Source organism: Melanotaenia boesemani, chromosome 12 (genome assembly GCF_017639745.1).
Source record: "Melanotaenia boesemani isolate fMelBoe1 chromosome 12, fMelBoe1.pri, whole genome shotgun sequence".
In the NCBI taxonomy this organism is placed as follows: Eukaryota; Metazoa; Chordata; class Actinopteri; order Atheriniformes; family Melanotaeniidae; genus Melanotaenia; species Melanotaenia boesemani.
In genome coordinates, this window is record NC_055693.1 from 14836502 (window position 1) to 14849623 (window position 13122).

General features: G+C 36.2%; 1 protein-coding gene across 1 annotated transcript in view; it reads right to left on the reverse strand.

The window, feature by feature from the left end:
- Positions 1–2494: 2494 nt before the first annotated feature.
- Positions 2495–13122, reverse strand: part of LOC121650449 (cholecystokinin receptor) — a 34235-nt gene continuing 23607 nt past the window's right edge. Inside the window, exons 3-5 of the mRNA XM_042001975.1 lie at positions 11241–11502; positions 5512–5639; positions 2495–3531 (exon numbers count right to left, since the gene is read on the reverse strand). Of these exons, the coding sequence (XP_041857909.1) occupies positions 2987–3531; positions 5512–5639; positions 11241–11502 (935 nt within the window). The 3' untranslated portion in view covers positions 2495–2986. The remainder of the gene's footprint in view (positions 3532–5511; positions 5640–11240; positions 11503–13122) is intronic.

The following is a 13122-nucleotide window of genomic DNA, read 5'->3' on the forward strand; positions in this document are numbered from 1 at the left end:
AATAATGAATTTTGAGGTCAGGACATTTCTGCTCAAAAGACGATCTATTTTTTATGATGTCACTTGTGTTTTATATGCATACTTTAGAGTAGAGCCATCTATACAAAAGCCAGTGATCACCAGAGCAGGGCCATCAAGCCTAAATGATGTTAACAACTAGATAAATATCTGACTCTTTTGTTTTACAGATGATGCAGAGCAATGCTCCGGCTGTCATTTTGTTATCTGCGTGAAACAAAGGTTGTCTCAGCACATTTGAGTCATTGGTGACGGAAAGAAAAGGTACATAGATGAGATATGAATGTAAGATTTCTGGACATGTCGACAAAATTGTCATTTTCTAGATTTTTTTTTTTTTTTCATTAGAGCTTTTTTATAAAGCACCATGATTTATATCACACAATCGCAAATGTTACAGACCTCTGTAGAATTTAAAATGAAAAGAAAAAAAAAAACACACAAAAGGAGGCCGTTCATCATTACTTGTGAGACTGACAGCTTTGTGCTTTGGTGCGCTCAATGAAATATGCTCACTGGCTGAGCTTGGCAGGGCTGAGGTTTTAACACAATTAGTGTAAGAGAAGTCAGAGTCACAGGGACTCTAGGCAGACCTGCTGACACAGAGAGACCCTTGTAACCTGCTGTTTGCTCTGCAGCCTGCAGGTGAGCTCAGCAATGAGTCACACATTCATTCATAAAACTACATCAAACCAGGCCATTCATCAAAGACAAATGTTGCCTTTTAACATTTACTTTGCACTACACATACATAAATGTTTATGCTTCTCAGGAAATGCTCCAGTCCCAACAAAAGCCTTTGTTTTTGACTAATAAATAAGCTTAGACTCTAGAGGAGGCAGTGGAAAAAATGTAGTACACTACAGCCTGCCAAAGGTTGGTTCAGAAAGAGAGGAATTACATTTTGATAAGCAGATTTGTAATCTGGACAGTTAAGTAATGACTCACACAGGGTCTGCAAAGCATTCAGGAACATTGCAAACTTAAAGTCTGTATTTAAATAGTCTTGAAGTTGAATGCATTGTTTCTCCTGTTTTATTATGGCAGTGTTATTAATAATTACATTCTCTATAGTTTTTTCTGTTTTTGCTATTTCTCAGCTGCCCATGTTTTCTTACGTTTCATCTTGGCTATGGCAAGATTTTTGTTTGTTTGTTCTTGTTGTTTTTGTTTGTTTACTATTCAGGTATAGCTAATAAAACTACTTGATAGCAAAAGATCATTGTGTGGCAGAAATCAGACTTTCAAAACTGCACATTCCACAAAATGTCACCACTGTACATGTCGACATTAAAGAGCTGTGAAGCTTATTCAGTCTCTAAACAGTTGTGATTTATAAGATTATAAATATTTCGGATTTACATAAACATAAATAACAAACTTTCTCACTGGGATCAATTAATTTACCAGTCAGTACAAACATGAAATATATAGACTGGTTTTCAAATTTAACTCATCACTATGTGAAATAGCTGATATTTTTGCACTTGTGTGCTGGTTGCATTAATATTAGTTAATCTGAACAGTTTGTATTACATTAGGATTTACATGGAGAAGGTTATGGAGTTTTGCTTAATATGGTAATATTATAATAATGCAGCTAGAATCAAAAAATAGAGATGCACCAATACCCATACCAGTATCAGGTATTGGTCAGGTACTATATAGATGTAACTACTCGTACTCGGTATTCATAAAACTACTTCAATACTACGGAACCCAATATCAAAGTGAAAAAACTAGGGTTATCTAAATGAACACGGTAATGCAAAAAGATTAAACTAAGCTATCACTCGTGCCATATTTGGCATTATCTCAGCAAGAGAAGCAAATTTTGGGCATGTAAGTGCCTTGTCACAGAGATGAACCGAATCCACTAAAATCCACTTTATTCTCCTTATTTATGAAGATTCTGACAGTTTTCAGGCCTCACATTTACAGGATGGTAGCAGGACGACCCATCTCATACATCATGCAATAAACCACTCAATTGTCATATCTGGCATTCTGGTCCACACTCCTAAACAGTGAACTGTAATGGGATTTATTAGTACTCATATCGGTACTCGGTATCAGCAAGTACTCAAATGTAAGTACTTGTACTTGTACTCTGTTTGAAAAACGTGGTATTGGTGCATCCCTATCAAAAAGAGCAGATTCCTTTCAACATGTTCTAAGTGCAGAAAAAAACACTAATACAAGAGAAAGAAAACACAACACAGATTCCACAAACACTTTGAATAGCTGTCTATCATTGCACTGCATGTGTTACATTTGACAGCTCATAGGTCAGCTCTCATGACTTCATTTCAAACACCAGAAATGTACTCATGAGTTAATGCTCACATTAAAATCCCTAGGGTTTCAATTTGCCTGGGATTATTAAGAAGAAATAAATTAGGCAAATCAACATGAGCCAACTGAAACACAGTATTTGAAATCAGGCACTTAGTCCACAAGGCAATTAAATTATCATCATTAATACCAACTAATTTTAGCAACTGACAGAAAATATGAAAACTTTAAAATAGCCTTCCTATTTTTTAAGCTACACGACTAAAGATCTCTACCTACCTCCCTACAACATCATACAGCTCAACACTACTTATGTCCTCTGCACAGTACATACCAAAACACTCACACTCAAAATGCACTCACCACACAGTAAACATTTAAGCAAACAATTTGCCTTGGTCCAATGTGACAACAAATAATCGTATAGTTTGTTTTTGTGCTTTTTTTCAATAGTGATGAATTTATTTACACTGCAGAACTGGGTTTCATTAAACAATCTTTACATACTTTAACTGTCAAAGATGAAGCTTATATACTGCTACATTATATGACCTGGTTCTCCACTTCACATTACTGTCTCTATAATCACAGCATTGGCCTGAAAGGAAAGGATGTGGGGTGTTATGTTGCCGTAGTAACTGTGTGTTCTGGGTTGTGCCTGCATCCATCTCCCTCAGCAGGTTCCCATGGTGCTGACTGTAGTGTAACTGAACTTGGACATAGATGCTCCTGTTGCCATGACGTCTTCTTCGTTATCACGTAGCCCATGACGACGGCGGTGGTGACGGCAAGGCGCAGCACAGCACGAGAAAGTGGCGAGCAAAGCCTTGCGGAAGCGTGTGTTCATGAAGCAGTAAATAATGGGGTTGACACAGGCGGAGGTGTAGCTCAACAGATGGATAAAAGCGATAGGTGTACCTGAGAGGGCGCGTTTGGCATAGATGTCATCGAAAGCCCGCCAGGTGTTGGCACAGTATAGAGGCATCCAACAGAGAAAGAACAGGACGATGATCACCACCAGCATACGGATGACTCGCTTCTTGGCCTCCAGCTTGGCCTCTGACGTGTTGCTGCGTGGTCTCTCTGCCTTGGTCTGTCTGCTCGATGCAGTCATGGTGGACATCTCCATTGAGTGTGGCCGCTTGACCACATTTACATAGCAACCATCTCCGTCGTCACTACAGTTGGAAACAGTGGAGGTAAGGCCATTCTTCACATCTACATGGGACAGAAGAGTGAAAAAGAGTATTTGTGTTTGGATTAAATGTTACAAAACTCAACAGTTAGCCTTTGCAATTAAACGATTATCACCTAACATGGTTAAGAGGCTTTAATTATATTTGACACTTGTGATTTTGCCTTATATAATGATGACAATTCACCAGTTACAGAGAGGTACAGCTGATGCAGTTGAAGTACTGAGTGGTACAAAAACCGTGATACAGTCTCGTTTTGCATCTCGATTTAACAATATTCCTACATTAAAGAGAAAAAGAAGAATATCACACAATAAAGACAATGAACTGATAAGTGACTCCATGATTTTATAGAATTTAAGTCCTTAACTTAAAAAAAATATAAACAGAAATAGCTTCTACATGACTCATAGCCTTATCATACAAGACCCTTTAAAACTGCTTTCTACTTAAAATTGTTGAATTTACAAGATCAGTGGAGTGAAGTTAAACACGTTTCTTTGAAAATAATTAAGAATGTAATGACATTGTTAATTACATTATATCTGGTAAGATGTCATCATTTCACATATTAGTAATATCTTTTTCTAATTAATCATTCTAACTTGCTGTAACATATACACTCGTATTGACTTTATTTTATTAAACTTTACTATGATTAGATTTGCTCAGTGATGCCACTTTGTGATGGTTGAAGAAATATCATAGACTGACTTTAATAGAGAAAAAAGGTTTTTAAATATGAAAATATGATTTCATGATCAAATTAATGTTATTTTAAACTTTTATTACTATATATTTCATTAAATATCTGATCAATTTTATTTCAGTGCATTATTTTTGGGTGTATTTGATTCACATTTCTGCTGCTGGATTGAAAAAGACATCAACAGGGGAAAGAGGGTTTTTTTTTTTTTGTCTTTTTTTCCCCTTCCTGTGGCCACTTGATTGATTTCTTTGATGACAAAAGCACACATTTGTAAGGTTTACTCTGAGTGACTCATCGTTCTCCAATGAGCAGCTGCTCACCCTAATGGACCAAAAAGTGACTAGCAGTTCCCGCTGACCCACACTACCATCCATTATGGAATTTAATCATCTTGTGCTCCTAGAAAGGATAAAAGTACAATAAATATCATTTTAAAGCTCGAGAAACAATTATAATATTGTAATAAGGTTAATATAACTTTTTAAATTACTTCTTGACTTTTAAACTGGCCATTGTCTGAAAATTTATTTTACAATTTCGGAGTACTCTTTTGTTTAAACTCTTCCCCCCCTTCCCATCTGACGCCTGATTTCTTTTTCATTCTGTGGTTATATTTTATCTCCTTGTTTTATTATATTTTATATTCATACATTTTTATCTGCCTATATATTTTGGACAGCTTCTGTATTTATTTTAATAATTAGATGTTAATGCCCAAGCTCAAAGTTTCCAGCTAAATCCTCCTATTAAGATCCAGCTGGGACCCCCTGGACAAATCCAGCCTACCAAGAGACACTTATTTGCCCACAAAAGGTTTTAATTCTCCTGCATTCATTACAGTGATTGTAGCACTAATAAAATTACCATGATTAAAAAGCCATTCCTCACTATTTACATAAACCATGCAAAAAATAAAAAAAATATTTGCTTGATGAGTGAAAGCTGATGATGGTGGTGGTACTTATCATTTTATTAAATGCCAGAATTTCACTCACTTCTATGAAAACACTACAAAAAGGCTATATAAAATAATAATTAATTTAGCTATGAAATAAAATCTAACATTACATTTCTCATATAGGTTCTTATAGAGTCAGATTTGCTCCTGATTTGGTGTTAAAATGTCAGTGTTGTTATAAACATCAGAGGTGCTATTGTAAGACTGTTCCTGTTACATATGTATTTATGGGAATTTTCCTTCAAGAACTTAGAATCTGGGAGCATTACATTAGCCATTTGTCTATTTATTTCTCAGCATTTTCAGTATGCATCGTGTATTGTAGATGACCTCACCAGTAGAGTCTTTTTTGTGACCCATCTCAAACTGGATGCCTCGATAAAGCTCCCTGGAGATCAGTCCATAGGCAATAATCATCACGACCCCGGGAATCGCGAACAGTATAAGAAGAAGCAGCACATACCTACAAGATAAACATGATAAGTTTTAAAAAAAAAAACTGGGAGAGGAATTAATGGAGATTGTATAGCTAATCAAAACATTGTTCTCTGAAAAATGATGTTACAGATAAACAGCCATTTTGGAAATTTCAAGAGTTCCCAAAGACCAACATTGACATTTCAAGAATGCCCTCAACAAGAGACAAAAGTCAGAAGGCTGTCTCTCAAAAGATGAAAAAAAAAGTAACTTTTCAATGTAAGTAGAGGTGAATAAGTTTCAAAGGCCTATCTAAGACATTTCTTTAATTAGTTGTACCTTTCTTCTATTTATTTACTTTTTTTAGTAGTCAACTCAGTATATTGCATATATCTATATTAGGGACGTGCAAGTCCAATCAGCTAGTCGACTAGTCGGAATGGCACACAAAGCCTAATTTTAACCGTTGACTGTTGTTTGGATGAGAGTTATGTCTCATTGCGCAGACATGGAATTGTTCACAGCACTGTGTTAAAATAACAGTGTGGCTCTTTCAGAGTGAGCTGCAGAAAGAGAGAGAGAGAGAGAGAGAGAGTTGATGGTAAATGTGTGAATTTGATTGTTGATTAAATGTCCATTACTTCATGGCTGCAGCTGGGGTGAAAGCCCAATACAAATTTCCCCTAGTGGGACAATTAAATTAATCTAGATATTGATCTTGAGAGACACAGCATTTCATCTGGTCTGAATCACAGCTTGTCTGGTTATAGCAGAATCCTGTGTCTTTTCATAGTGTTGGATAAAGAGAAGGAATTCAATCCCAAAACTATAGCTGCAGCTTCACCCTGGGAGGATTCGCCTCATTTCCGCGTCCCAGCAATGGTTTAGTGGCAGAAGCAGAAAAGTTTAACAGCTTTTAGTTCACCTGACATAGCAGCCGCCCCAAAGAGAGAGGTTACAGCCTGCATCTTGCCCAGGTTCAATTCTGGGGTCTTCCTTCAAAAACACTAGAGCCAAAAATATGTTAAAAAACAAAACTAAAACAAAAAAAAAGAGAAAAGAAACGCGTGTGTGTGGAGCACACACGTTGTACAAACAGCATTTCACACATAGGAGATAAAGCATTTTTCATTCCATTATTGAAGACATCACAATGACATCACAACCAATTTATTTTTTCATATTTTGTTGGAGCTAATGGCCTGTATTAGGTAGCTAGCTAGACAGGAAGGCCAATCAGAGGGAGGGTTGATCAGGATTAAAACCTGGGCTGAGAACACTTTCCGGCCACTGTATCCAAAGACATGCATGTTAGGTTAATTGATGACTCTAAATTCTCCCTAGGAGTGATTGCAAGCTTGAATGGGACATTTGCCATTTTCCTAACCCAAAAGCAGATCCCTCATTCCATATTTAATGGTAATATATGTCAAATGCATGTGGAAATATTTCCAAGCCCATGGTAAGGTCAAGAAAAGACATAAGACTGAATAGAAAATTGCAAAAATATACACAGATACAAACTTGAAATCAGCTCTGTACAAATGCGCACAGATATAAAGAGTGCTGAGTGAAATTACTTAAAGCCTGTTTCATCACAAATCTAAAATAAAAACATACCAAAACACTGTCAGTTTATTTCTTGTCTGAATGTTCCCATAAAAACGCTCAGCAGATGTACAGTGATCGCTTCTTAAAACAAGGTCCAAACATGGAAGTGAAAGAAATGTTCCACTTTTATGAAGCTGGTCCTTTTGAAAGTATACAGACACACATACACTAACTTAAATGGTTTTGCTAGTTTATTTGATACCAAATGCCACACTGTCCAGACTCCAGGTCTTGTAAATATTATATAGGTTACATTTTGAAATAGTACCATACTGGATTATTTTATGAAGTGCACCTTGGGGTAACTATCACTTTGAATGAATATGCAGGTTACTGAAGTATAAAATCTTGTCTTTCGGTATCATGTAGTACTGTGGTAGTTTATGTTGTTGTTTTTTTTTTTTTTTGTGATATGTTCTGGGCAGCATAGACAACTGTTATTTCCACATTTTAATCCTGTCCTTTTCTCCCTTTTTTTTTTCTCTCTCTCTCTCTTCCTCTATCTCCCTGTCAGGTTCGGCACTGACATATAAGACTAAAGAAAATAAGATTACAATAAAAATAATAAAAATATCAAGGGCAGCCATGTATATAACATGTCTCCCTTGGTAGAGCAAATCTGTCAAGCAAAATATGGCACACAGACCACCGTTCTGTATGTTAGGATGCTGGACAGGACAGGGTTGAAAAAAAAAAAAAAAAAAAAAAAATCTTGTCAGTGGTTTTCCTCTGTTGACATCTCTCACATGCTGCTCATTGCTGAAGCATTCTTCCCACTTTCTGTCAGCAATGCTGTTATGTTTCCTTTCCTGGAAGACCCATCTGTTGTTTGGCCAGTTGGCCCTTCAAAAATGATCTAATGTTTGTTATATGTATTGAAAAAGGAATTTTTATAGAATAAAAAATATCTGGAATCATATGATATTAACTAAGGTTGTACTAATCAGCCACAGAGAAATTTCTTCCTAAATGGTATTTGTATGGATTAGCTTAAAAAATCTTGTTTTGGGGACTGTAGGTATGGATTATTGTGGGGACATATGTAACCATGGACATGGACTGTTTGACATGTTAATAAAGCAGTGCAGTTCATGTTTCAAAGCAAGACTAATTTGCAACTGACAAATTACTATTCCTTATAGTGAAGAGTTTCTGTGAGTTCCCAGTAATATTCGCACCTCAGTTGTAAGATGAAGTCAGCCAACATGCGGCAAAAACATCCAAGTGGGTAAAATCCCTGTTAACAGTCAGAAAAAAATTGTGAGCAAAGTGAATATTCAGTGTCATGTAGGTCTGAGAACTTCCAGTTCTTGTCACTCTGCTATCAGGAGCACTTTTCAGACTAGAGCACTGAGACAGTATTTGGAAGCTTTTAATTCCAGATACTACTCTATATGTGGACATGTCCATCCTCAGCAAGGAGGATCTTTAACCATGAACACAATGGCTCACCCAACAAAATGTGTTTAACTAAAAAATAAAAACAAATTCTAAACTTGCAAACAAGGAGTGGCAAAAAAATAAATAAAGAAAGAAAAGAAAAGAAAAGAAAAGAAAAGAAGAAAAAAAAAGAAAAGAAAGAAATCAGTATTTTTTTAAGTATAATGAATTGATAACTACATTTTCATTTTAATGTGGTGGAGGAACATTTACTGCAAATGTTTATGTTAGAGTTACTGTTTTGGTCTCTTCAGAGGTGGTTAGTAACACGTTACATTTATTCCATTACGTTTACTTAAGTCACTTTTTACACATATTGTGCTTTTAAGAGTAATTTTAAATTGACATACTTTTTATTTCTACTCGAGTATATTTATGAAGAAGAAACGCTACTTCCACACCGTTACGATGGCATACATCCCGCTCGTTACTTTTTCTTTTGGCTCATGTGTTAATGCATGAATCGTTTGTTTTGTTTCGGCATGACGGTTTCATAAATCAAACAAACTAGCGGCTACGTCAAACGTTACTAGCTACGTTTAACTCAGAACCACCAATCAGATGCAGCGAGGGCCGGACTGGCTCATGATAAAAGTGGGTAGATAAAATGTCGCCGTGGTTTGTTGCTGTACTGTTACATCTCATCAGCCCAAACATAAAAGCTACTGGTTATTCCAACCTTGGAAATACACGGCGTCCGATATGGGTTTTCTAGCATCATAGATAAAATATTAGTTCATTTTATTTGTTGTGTTAAAGTGACTAAGGTGAATATTTCAATACTGAAGCTGCTCAGCTAAACTAGTTTGTACACATAGGCTACTGTCCACATCTGTCCTTGTCCAACTCAGAAAGAGCTGTAAACAGGACCAACGAGGAACATTTTATTAGTCCAGGTTAAAAACTGGTGAGGAAGCTTTGTGACTTCATTAGTGTGTCAGTGAGTTTATCTGGTTGTAAATGATGTGATTACAGTGTTTTATGCTTTTTGGCTTATTTTACTGCATGAAATATTTGGTGGGTCCTGATGGACTAAACATACCTCCACAGGTGGGCTGCTGCATGGAAAAGTTTGGGAACCCCTCTTGAAGTTGGACAGTCTTTTATCTGACTAAGTTTAGTTGACTTTTTCATTTTCTAATGTTAGTTGAATCACATCAGGTGAAGGTGCTGTTGACCACTTCTTGTTTTTACTGCTGCAGCGAATATTATTGTTAACATATTATATTTATGGTAAACTGGCATCTAAATTATTTGCTGACAAAATGTATCAATCATGTTGTTTCAGGTTAATATAATATGAATATGTGATATGTGAGTAATGGAGTCCTGTTGGGACTGTTGTATTAGATGTTTAGATGAAAGTAGGAGAGAGAAAAGCTCTGAACTGGTGGCTTATAGTTGTGTTAGAATGTTAAGTCTATACAGAATATTGAGCCTTGGTGATTACTTTGCCTAGGTGTGTGTGTGTGTGTAGGCATGCATCTGTGTGTGCACTTACTATGTGTGCAATTTATGAACTGGGGTGACCTGGGTGAGTGTAGGTCATGCACTGTAACCTGTGTCTGCTCAAACAAGTCAACTTTTCAGCCTACAAAATCTCCACTTTGAATTTGACCAAACACGTTGTGGTACATGACAAACAGAAGTAATTAACAGACGTAAGTACAAACAGATTGTTATTCAGCAAGATACATTTTTAAGTTTAATCAAACACTGTGCTCATGTGTCTTTTACTCTTGCCTGAAACAGGCAGAAGGCAATGTTCTAAAAAATAGTATTTTATTTAATGTAGTGGATACCTTCATTTATGTTTTCCCTTTTTTATTAACATTTCATTTATTAATATTTAATATAAAAGAACAATAAGTGTGACGTTACTCAGAAAGTCCTCAGTACTTAAGTAGTTTTTATTAAGTACTTTTTTACTTTTACTAATTAGTAATTATTTGGATTACTATTTTTATTTGTACTTGAGTCAAATTTTTCTAAAGCAGCAGTACTTTTACTTGAGTATAATTACTTTCTCTGGAGCATCTCTAGTACACTTGTGTACAGTCAGTCAGTATAACCACTGATATTAAAATTCTAATACACAGAAATCTAAATAACTAGAACTCTTAGAAAATAAAATATTTTAAAAAATTCACGTGATATTGACCTGATCCTTCATGTCCTGCAGGACGTTTGGACTGACCAGAAGCTTAATTTTTGGAAGGAAAGGTTGATCAGATCTGCCACCGGAAGCTAAATTTAAAGAAGTGACCTGTTTGGTCTCTCACCTTTTTGTTTAACCAAATTTCATAAGAATCTGTGCAGAACTGAGAGAATTATAGTCAATCTTGGACAAAAATCTTCATCTCTCAGTGTACATTCTTTTCGCAGATGCATGTCTTCCAACTCTTGTATCTAGGTTTCTATATAGAGTACATGGATATAAGCCATAATTAATGCTGGCTGAGGATAATTACAAAGAAACATGAAGTCCAAACTGTACAACTGGTTTCATTGAACATTATTTTATTTAGTATTTACCATTTGTGACCAGTAGTTCTTGGATTAAGAAAAAGCCTCCATTTGATACCCAAACACTTACCAGCTCTGCTCTGCAGTGGCGATGGGCCACTTGTGGCGACACCGGTGTCCTGTGGTATTATCAGGACGCTGAAAAGACTCCAGGTGACTGATGACTGGATAGGGTATCATGATGATGAAGGCCAGCACCCATGTAGCAGCAATCACACGGTAGGCATGGGAACGGGTCTGCCACACCCGTGACTTCAAGGGGTTACAGATGGCACTGTAGCGCTCAATTGCTATGGCAACCAAGCTAAACGTGGAAATGCTCACTGATATGCCTGCAGGGGCACAAAAGAGATTATTTCAAAAGTAGGTAAACATAAATGCTCTCGTCTGTACTCAGAGATGTTCTCTTTTTAATATTATTGGAATAATAAAACAAATGTTATTTCTGCTCAGTGCTCAGAAAACAGCTTGGAACTTTAATATGCACCAAAAACAAGGTTATTAGTGTACAAGTCATATCTGTAATCACAACAAAGATGGTGCGAAAGACGCACTTGGAGAAGAATATAGTGCAACAAGGAGAGGTGGGGATTTTTATCTGAATCTTGTGGGAAAGGAAATCATGCCGTGATATGATCTGGCATCTACCCACTCATAGGACAAGATGGGAAATTACTGTTTTCCTCTCTTATCCATGTCCATGGTAACAAAATGTGTGTGTGTGAGTGTGTTGTACATTGCTAAACCTCCGAAAGAAACTTTAAATTAGACACCAGGAAAGCAATAAACAAGCTAATAGTGAGTGTTTTGCATCTAAATACTTTTTCCTGTTTATGGATTTCTTATTTCACTGTTTTAGTTTTGTTAGTTTGTACTTCATTCTCACTTTTTTTTCAAATTTTCACACACCTTTCCTTATATATCGTTCTATTATGATTCAGTCTATTTTTATATGTGTTCAAAGTTTTATTTTAAAGTTTTCTTTGATTATTTTTTCTCATTTGTTTCTCACTTTGAAATATGATGCATTGATAACACTGATGATCAAAGATGATTTCTAAGTGATTTCTAACAGCCTATTCTGTGTTTGTGCTTTAGGAAATAATAAAGCTGCAGCAACAGCTAATTTATTTAATTAAATAATAGTTGTTAATCATTTTAATCACTGATGAGCTTGTTTGTCATTATGATGCATGGCACTTGCTTTTGCAACACCTCTTATACTAAGGACAGGACCCTTACTAGTGCTACATGTTGTGTGGCTCATGTAAGAAAAAGAGGAAATTATGAGATTTCAATGTGTCCAGAGGGAAGATTTGACCATTGGCTGAAACAGGTATACATTGCCTGGCCAAAAAAAATTGCCACCAAAAACTAAAAATCACACACTGTTTAGCTTTGGTTATGATACACATCCTTATCAAAATGAGCCTATTGTTTTGATAAGCTTCTGTAATGTCACAAGATTTATTTCTATCTAGTGTTGCATTAATTTTTCACCAGGACCTTCTACTGATGTAAAACCTTCTCCAGCACATCCCAGTGATTCTGAGTGTGATTCAGGTCTGGACGCTGTGGTGGCCAGTCCATGTGTGAAAATGATGTCTCCTGTTCCCTGAACCCCTCTTTCCTAACCTGAGCCCAATAAATCCTGGAATTGCTATTTTGGAATTACCTGTGCCATCAGGGAAGAAAATCCATTAATGGAATAATCTGGTCATAGTATATGTAGGTAGTCAGCTGACCTCATTCTTTGGGCAAACTGAAGCTTTTTTCTCTTGTTAGCCTCACTGATTAGTGATTTTCTTATGCCTACACAGCTGTTCAGACCCATTCCCTTGAGTTCTCTTCAAATCGTGCATGTGGAAATGTTATTACTTTCACTATTAAACATAACCCTGAGTTCTACTGTTGTTTTCCTTATATCTGATTTCACCAAACAATCATTCAGG